Below are 9,453 nucleotides of genomic sequence, written 5' to 3'. Positions count from 1 at the left end.
TGCACTGGGAGCGCAGAGTCTTATCCACTGCGCCACCAGGGAAGTCCCTTCCTTCCCCTTCTTAATGAGTGTCTGCTCACTGCCTCCTCTGAAAATTGCCCAGTGACTTGGTACAGGTGTATTCCTGATCTGCCTTGTGAACTCCTGCTTCACATAACCCTTTCTTTAGAACAAGAATAGGTATGTGAAGAAAGGTTAATCTGCTTTGATGCATTTATTATTTCTGGCTTGTAATAGATTTCCCTCATGTTTCCAAAAGGTAAGTTGTTCGCTTCAAAAACAAATATACACTGCTGTGAATTAAATGTAATTTATTCTCTGTGGTCACACTCCCATCCTCACCTAACCTCTGTGTGGTAGTAGTTCTCAAGGTTTAGTGTGGGGAGAATCACCTGGCGAGCTTGGTGAAGTGTGGGTTTCTGGAAAGATTCAGTCAGTCAGCCATGGGTGTCAGGAATCCTAGACAAGCATCCCCTGGCCCCTGTCATAGGTGTGGTTGGGGAATTCCACTACAGAAGCATTGCTCTATTGTACTGTCCAATGGGCATATGGTATGAGCCACACACATAATTTAAGATTTTCTAGTTGCCACATTAAAAAAAGTAAAAAGAAACAGCTGAAATGTTAATATATATTTTATTAACCTAGAATGATATTAATCTAAAATATTTTAACATATAATCAATATAAAAATTATTAGGAAGATACTTTACATTTTTTTTATAATAAGTCTTCAAATTCTGGTATGTATTTTACATTCAGAGCTCATCAAATTCAAATTAGCCAATTTCAAGTACTCAGTCACACGTGGCTAGTGGCTATTGGTTTTGTGCTGGTCTCAGCCTACAGATAACGGTGCTACAGCTAGAAATGCCTGGGGGGGGACTCACCTGCACCCTGGGTGCGCCCCGGACAGACGTTTCCTCTTTCAGAGCTGATGTTGTGGCTGGACCAGCATTTGCAGTTCTTTTTAGGATTGTAAGACACCCTCAGCAGCAACCATCAGGGAGCTTTGCAGACACAAGGGTTATGACTCACAGCTTCCAGAGGGTCCACAGCACATCCCGGCCATACAGCAAGGTCAGTACTGGTTTGATATTTGTCTATGAGCCAATTTAATTTCAATTCAGAAATGACTTTTGATCCAGCAGATGATTGGGGAGATCCCTGCAATTTCTTTTTGAAGAAATTGTCTTCAAAAAGACAATTTCTTTTCGGAAAGAAATTGTAGGCATCTCCTTCATCCTAGGAGGGTGGTCCAATCAGCCCAACTCGGATAAAGTGAAATCTAATTCTCTCTCCATCACATGGCTCCTGACCATTTGGCAAGACCGTATTTATGGTCTTTAGGTCAAAAAGCTTTGCCCCCCAAAGTAAGGCCCGAGGTGTGAATGTCAGGAAGCAAAAGTTAACAGCATCTGGTTCGTCACTGCAGGCTTTTCCCCCATCTTCCCACGCCCGCACTGTTTTCAACCACTCTGCAATGTCCCCAACATCTTCTCCCCTCTCTTGTGTCCTTCTTCTATGTCTCTTTCCTTCTTTCCTTCACTACCCTCTTCTTCAGGTGGGAAGCAGAGTTCAGTAGAAAACAGCCGAAGGGTTGGGGAGACAGAAAAGGGAAAGATGAAAAGGAGCAAGTCTTGTCCTCCTACCGCTGGGCCTTGAGTCCTAGGAAAAGTCAAGAAAAACAGCGGTGTCCTCTATCCTCAGAGCCAGGGTTTCCCCCTCTGGTGTGAACTGAGGTGAAAGGGTGCCCCCCACCCGGCAGGAAGGGGTAGGACCAGCTGCACGTCCGCACTGGGGTCCGAGGTCTACTCCGCAGACACGAGGCCATCCGCTGCCCTTGGTTTCGGAGCTGGCCTCTGCTGCGTGCCCCCGGCCCGGAGAACATACTCAACAAGTGCACTGGCTCTTCTCCCTCGGCCCCGGGGCCGTGAGGACAGGACTGGAATCCAGGGGGAGGCTGCCCAGGGTGCCCTCCCCATACAAGGGCAGGCTGTGGCGGGCCATCAGCTCCCTGGCCATCAGCACGAAGACCTCGTCGATGTTCTTGGACTCCTTGGCAGATGTCTCCAAGACAGCCAGGAGGCCGTACTTCTCAGCCAGTGTGCAGGCATCCTCAAACAGAACGTGCCGTTTTTCCCACATGTCACATTTGTTCCCTGGGAGTGAGAGAGAAGCAAATATTCCGGTGAGTAACTTAATCTGGTTTTTTAAAAGGTGAACTTGAAAAAGAACATTTTAGTTTAGCAATATGTGCACATGCATTTGTTCACAAATAGTTATTGATGGCAGATTTACTGAAAATGAACCCAACAATGAATGGAAACAGAGCCACTATCTTTTTTTCTTTTAATTGAAGTACAGTTGATTTATAATGTTGTGTTAGTTTCTGGTATACAGCAAAGTGATTCATATATATATATAAAATTTCAGATTTTTTCCATTATAGTTTATTACAAGATATTGAATATAGTTCCCTGTGCTGTACAGTAGGTCCTTGTTGGTTGTCTATTTTATATTTAGTAGTGTGTATCTGTTAATCCTAAACTCTTAATTTATCCCTCCCCCACCTTTCTCCTTTGGTAACCATAAGTTTGTTTTCTACGTCTGTGAGTCTGGCTCTGTTTTGTAAATAAGTTCATTTGTATCATTTTTTTAGGTTCCATGTATAAGTGACATCATATGATATTTGTCTTTGTCTGACTTACTTTATTCAATACAATCTCTAGGTCCATCCATGTTGCTGCAAATGGCATTATTTCATTCTTTTTTTTTTTTTTGCGGTACGCAGGCCTCTCACTGTTGTGGCCTCTCCCATTGCGGAGCACAGGCTCTGGACACGCAGGCTCAGCGGCCATGGCTCACGGGCCCAGCTGCTCCACGGCATGTGGGATCTTCCCGGACCGGGGCACGAACCCGTGTCCCCTGCATCGGCAGGCGGACTCTCAACCACTGCGCCACTAGGGAAGCCCGAGAGGGAGTAATTGGGAGGGGCGTGAAGGGGAGACTGAAGGGAAGCCCTGGCCATATTCTTTTTTGACCTGAGGAGGAGGGTGTTTACACGGATTTGTGATAAATCCGTGTGAATGTACGTCTCTTTAAACATGTCCCAGTAAAAAGGATTGGGGAAAAAAATACTTTCTCATAGTGACAGTCACTAACCTGCGCATTGACAAAGCTAGACTTAGATCATAATTATCCCCAACTAAGGTTAAATCCAAGAATTTTTTCAGTGGACATTACCCCTTCTGGTACTGTGGTAGGCTGAAAAATGGTCCCAAAGATACCAGGTTCTAATCCTTGGAAACTGTAACCATTACCTTATTTGGAAAAATGGTATTTGCAGATGTGATTAAGTTAAGGACCTTGAGATGGGAGTGGGGCATGGGGAGAGGACGACATCTTGGATTAGCTAGGTGGGCCCTAAACATAATCACGTACAGCATCCTTATAAGGGTAGAGGGAGACTTGAGTACAAACACTGAGCATGTGAAGATGGCAGACACTGGAGTGATGCGGCCACAAGCCAAAGAATGCTGGCAGCCCTCAGAAGCTCGCGAGGCGAGGAGCAGTCTCCTCCCAAGAGCCTCCAGAGGGACCGTGGCCCTGCTGACACCTAGATTTCGGCCCAGTGAGACTGAGTTCAGATTTCTGGCATCCGCAACTGAGAGAGATCAAATTTCTGTTGTTTTAAGCCGCTCTATTTATGGTAATTAGTTACGGCAGCCACAGGAAGCATTCAGGTAGTACCTTCAAGAGAACTACATGCATTTGTATAACTAGTGAGGTTTAAGCTGGGGGCAAAGCCCTGCTTCTTGGTTGGTGGGGGAAGGGATGCTGTGGGAGTAGGTATCCCTGAGCCCGGAGTCTGGGCCAGGCTTTGCCATGAGAAAGAGGAATGGGGCAGGACTTCTCTGATGGTCCAGTGGTTAAGACTTCGCGCTCCCAATGCAGGGGGCCTGGGTTGGATACCTGGTCAAGGAACTAGATCCCGCGTGCGTGCCACAACTAAAAGACGCTGTGTGCTGCAACTAAGACCCGGCACAGCCAAATACATAAATAAATAAATATTTTTTAGAAATTAAGTATTAAAAAAAAAGGAATGGGGCAATGGGATTTCCTTTCTGAGGAATGTGAGCTAGAGGGTATGAGAGAATGAGGGCTTTTGTGGCAGGAGCAGGCTGGGGATGATGCTTTGAGGAACCCAGGAGGGAGGGTTCAGGGGGAGAGAGTGCTGCAGGCCCACAGTATCCTGAATGTAAGAAGCAGCTCTGAGAGAAGACATAGATACACAATGGTGGAGGAGGCTGGTGCACAGAGCCCAGCCCTGAGAGGAGGGTCCCCAGCTTCCTGCTTGCGATGGGTGGCCTGGCTCCACTGTATCTCCCACTCTGGCTGGGCTTGACTGCTGGGCTGGGTTTTCCTAGGTCCCAGGGACTTGTACCCTCACCATAAGCACCCCACCCCATTGTTTAAGGAACACAGAGGAGTTAGTTCCCTCAAACAAACGAACCTTCTAGAAACAAATCACACACCTGTTAATGAAGCACCTACTATGTGCCAGGCACTGTCAAGCGATGTATACACATTATCTCATCACATCTTTACAACAACCCTAGTGAATACTGATTGCATATTATAGATGAGGAAACTAAGGCTCAGAAGGTAACTTACCACACAGCTAGGATATGCCTGTCCGTGGATAAATAATCCACTAAACATGCTATGTTTAGCGCTCAGTCCCACAGCAGCTGTCTAGACCTGTGCTCTGCAAACTTTAATTTGCATATGAATCTCTCTAGGATCCTGTTAAAATGAAGATTCAGATTCAGTAGGTCTGGAATGGGGCCTGAGATGGGGCACTTTTAACAAACCCCAAAGTGATGCTGATGCTGTGGATTTTTAGGGCAGTGAAAATACTCTCTATGATATCATCATGGTGGATACTTGTCATTAGACATTTGTCCAAACCCATAGAAAGTACACCACCAAGAATGAGCCATAATGTTAACTATGAAGTTCAGATGACTATGATGTGTCAATGTAGGTTCATCCTTTGTAACAAATGTACCACGTTGGTAGGAGATGTTGATATGGGAGAGGCTATGCGTGTGTGAGTACAGGGGGCATATGGGAAATCTCCGTACCTTCCCAATTTTGCTGAGAACCTTAAAAACTGCTCTGAAAAAAATAAGTCTTAATACAAAAACAAGAAAAAGAAACCTAAAACCAAAAACCCCAGTGATGCTGATGCTGCTGGTCCGTGGACCGCACTTTGAGTAGCAAGAACCTAAACCAACTTGCCAAAATCAAGCAGCCACTTGGTAAACATTAGTGTCCTTAGGAGGGGCACTGCTTGCGTAGCTAATACTAGAGGGAAGTGACGGCACGTTACCCGATTCTGAATGCACAGTGTGACGGCACGTATTTCAAGCTGTGAGTTCACTTTGTATAGTTGAAGTTGCGGTTAATTTTGATGTTGGCTTGTTGTTAAGATTTGCTTAGCATCTTAGCAGGTGTGAGAAGCCATTCAAGAGTGTTGTCAGGCATAGTCATCTGAGTGGCTCCTCCGGGGATTAAGAGCCATCAGACGCTGTGAAGCTCAGACTACAGAATACTTCCTGTGTAGTCTGTACAGACGTGTGTCGAATCAGCCAGGGTGTACCTTCGTCTAGATGTCTGGCCCCATCTCAGGTTTTTGCAGTGAGAAACTCTAGGGTGGGGCCCTGGAATCTGTATTCTTAACAAGTTCAAACCATCCCACTCTCATGCTCAAGCGAACCTGATGGGAATTTCTGGCCCAGATGTTTTCTGAGGTCCCATCCGCCACGTGCACTTTTATGGCTTCCTGTTCCACTGCCATTGGAAACAGAAAAAGCTGAGCATGGGGGGCGGCGGACAATCAAGGAAAGCGAAACACTTTGAAATCGACCTACCAATCAGCATGATGACCAAGTTTGCCGCCCCGTATTTCTCTATCTCGTGAATCCAGTGAGGAACAGACTCAAACGTGGACCGCCGGGTGAGGTCGTAGGCAATGATGGCAGCATGGGCACTGCGGTAGTAGCTTTGGGTGATGGTCCGGAAGCGCTCCTGGCCTGCAGTGTCCCACACCTGCATCTGGAGAAGGGCAGGAAAGGGGGTCCACGTCAGGAGTTCCCACCCCTGAAGGGAACTTGCTCACCTAAGTCGTTCCCTGGGTCTCACTTCTAGAGATCCAAATTCAGGAGGTCTGGGGTGGGGCCCAGGAATCTGTCCTTTTTCAGTTGCTCCCCAGGGTAATCTGGATGTGTTTTCAGGTTGGGGGCCGTCACCTAAGGTGCCCTTCAGTGGGAGAGGCGGACCCAATGTCCTAAGGTCTGGTGTTCTTTTGCCTTCCTACCACACTCATCCCTTCGTCCAGATGTTGGGCTTTATCTTTTGAGTCTGTCCATTGATGTTAGTGCTGGAAAAGGTGATAGCATGGGCTGAACTGTTTTGATTTTAAAGGACCATTCGACTGTTCATGTTTAGAAGTGTTATCGTAATACTACCTTCCCAATTACCGTCCCAGGCAGTGGCATCAATTTATACCCCGTCCAACAATGTCTGAAGGTACCTGTTTTTTCATACTCACATTATTTATAAAATTTATTTTTTAAAGAAAGTTTGCAAACATTCACAAAACTAGAGAGAATAAAACAGTGAACCCTCATATATCCATATAATTATCAAGATTTTGCCACTCTTGCTTCATGGAGCCATTTCTGTTGATTTCTTTGACGTATTATTTTAAGGAGAATCCCAGACTTCATGTCATTTCATGCCTACTCCCATCGATATACATTCCTAATAAAAATGGACATTTTCTTATATAACCATAACACCATTATCACTGCTAATAAACTTTTCAATAACTCCTTAGTGTCATCTAATACTCAGATCATATTAAAATTTCCTGATTGGCTCCAAATGTCTCTTTTTTTAGAAATTGCACTTTTGTTTGATTTAATTTAAAAAAAAATTTTTAGCTGCACAGTGCGGCACGTGAGATCTTAGTTCCTGGACCAGGGATCAAACCTGCACCCCCCACCCCACCCCCACCACCCATAAAGCAGAAACTAACACACCATTGTAAAGCAACTATACTCCAATAAAGATGCTTAAATAAATAAATAAATTAATTAAAAAACAAAACAAAACAAAAAAACCCTGCGCCCCCTGCATTGGTAGCGTGGAGTCTTAACCACTGGCTTGCCAGGGGAGTCCGTCCAAAATGTCTTTTTACTATTGTGTTTGTTTAATAAGGATCCCACGCAAAATCCATTTATTACATTTTCACCAACACTTTTTGATCTTTTTTGATCAAATGGGTAAATGATATTATCTCACTTATTTTAATTTCATTTCTTTAATTATGAGTAACAATGGGCACCTTTACTTTTTCACATAAATGTATGGGCCAGTTCATATAACATCTGTGAAGTAGCTGTTTTGTCTAATCTGTGAAGTGCCTACTTTTTGTATTTGGTTGTTGGTCTCTTCTTTGATATTTATCAGAGCTCTTTTCACATCAGAGAAATTAGCTCTCTGTCAGTTCCATATTTGCAAATGTTTCTTTCCAGTTTGTCACTCATCTTTGACTTTGTTTATGGTATTTTTGAGTATGTAGACATTTGACCTTTATATGATCATATAGAAGAGTATTAATTTGACCTTTAAATAGTTAGATGGAGCAATATTTTCCCTTATGGCTTCTGGGTTCTTGTCTTACTTTAAAGCCTGATTTCTCTATTCCTCAATGATAAAAATAAATACTCCCATGGGGTTTTTTTTTCCCTGGTATTTTAATGATTTCATATTTTATATTTAAATCTTTCACTCCTCAGGCCTGTGTTTCGGGGTTAGGAGCCACGGCTGAAAGAGGCAGCCCCACCACTGTCCCCCTCTGACCTTCACTTTCTTGCCATTGATCTCCAGGGCACGCACAGTGAAGTCCACCCCAATGGTGTTCTGCTGCGCCTCGGTGTAGACCCCGGACGTGAAATGCTGCACCACACACGTCTTCCCCACGTTGGAATCCCCGATGAGGATAATCTTGAACAAATAGTCAAAGTTCTCATCCGCTGCCCTGGCTGAGCTGGAGAATTGCATGGCTCTTGCCACCTAGAACAGATCAAGGAAGAAAAGAAGGAGTTCAGTCTCTCTTTAATGCAGCTGTCCCCAACCTTTTCGGCACCAGGGACTGGTTTCGTGGAAGACAATTTTTCCTCAGACGGGGTGGGGGGCCAGGATGGTTCAGGAGGCAACGCAAGCGATGGGGAGCGATGGGGAGCGGCAGGTGAAGCTCCACTCACTCGCCCGCCGCTCACCTCCTGCTGCGTGGCCCGGTTCCTAACAGGACCGGTACTGGTCCACAGCCCGGGGGTTGGGGACCCCTGTATTAGTGACCAGCTATCAGGGGCCAGGAACTATTCTTGGCACTCGGGATTCAGCACAGGACAAGACAGAGGGAGGTCACTGTTTTCCTAGCACTGCCATCCTCGTGGGAAAAGGACGTTAATTACTGGTCGGGTAAGAGGGAGCTGCCCGCACAAACCCCACCTGTCCTAGGTGAGTTAACATTACTTTAGGGGTGACCTTGGAATGAAGAGGTTCTACTGCTGTTCTCTGCTGGGCCCAGTACACGGTCAACACTCTCAGATGACAGCATTGACTGGGACTTCCCTGGCAGTCCAGGGGTTAAGACTCCATGCTTCCAGTGCTTCCACTTCAGGGGGTGGTGGGTTTGATCCCTGGTCCGGAACTAAGATCCCACATGCCTCGGGGCCCAGCAGGAGTGTTTTACCTGCCAGTCATCAGGTGGGAGACATGCCTAGCTGTCAGCCTATCTCCATGTCACACGGGAGGAAGACAAATTACTGGAAGACTGAATGGCCAGGCAACCAGCAGCAAGCATCAACGAGACCTGACAGACAAGTCAGTTTCGGGAAGAGTCACATAGCCCTTTTCTTCTGGTTGGCACCTGCTTTTTCTTGTCCTGGAAATTATGATTCTGAGAATATTCAAAATGAAAACTGTGGGGAATTCCCTGGCAGTCCAGTGGTTAGGACTCTGCGCTTTCACTGTCAAGGGCCCTCTTTCAATCCCTGGTTGGAGAACTAAGATCCCACAAGCCTCGAGGTGCAACAAAACAAAACAAAACAAACAAACCCTGTGGTTCGAATGTTTGTGCCATACTCTACCATAGGCTGGAAAAGAAAGTTTCTCATGACAGCGTCTCCCAAACTAACTGATTATCAGAATTACCTGGGAAGATAATTAAATATATATATATTCCTGGAGCCCATCTTAGGTCTGTTAAATAGATTTAAAAACATGCACACACTCCCAGGTGATTTTGAGGACTAGCTAGCCTTGGGAAGTGTTGACCGACACAATCACCCACCTGAAACTTTATTCCCACCTTCA

The 9,453-nt window shown here is 45.6% G+C and overlaps 1 protein-coding gene across 2 annotated transcripts; it reads right to left on the bottom strand.

The window, feature by feature from the left end:
- Positions 1-1,878: 1,878 nt before the first annotated feature.
- RAB19 (RAB19, member RAS oncogene family) lies at positions 1,879-9,448 on the bottom strand (the record flags this gene model as incomplete). Of its 2 annotated transcripts, XM_082633195.1 has the most annotated exons (4): positions 1,879-2,162; positions 5,940-6,123; positions 7,936-8,148; positions 9,431-9,448. In XM_082633195.1, the coding sequence occupies 3 exons, from the start codon at positions 8,134-8,136 to the stop codon at positions 1,894-1,896; spliced, it is 654 nt and encodes a 217-aa protein (XP_082489321.1). In that variant the 3' UTR covers positions 1,879-1,893. The 2 variants fall into 2 exon arrangements, with proteins under 2 accessions (XP_082489321.1, XP_082489320.1); XM_082633194.1 differs by lacking the exon at positions 9,431-9,448 and having other exon boundaries at positions 7,936-8,136.
- Between the last annotated feature and the right edge of the window lie 5 nt (positions 9,449-9,453).

Source organism: Mesoplodon mirus (genome assembly GCF_964341445.2).
Source record: "Mesoplodon mirus genome assembly, chromosome: 9".
NCBI lineage: Eukaryota > Metazoa > Chordata > Mammalia > Artiodactyla > Ziphiidae > Mesoplodon > Mesoplodon mirus.
This window is presented reverse-complemented; position numbering and strand designations above follow the sequence as displayed.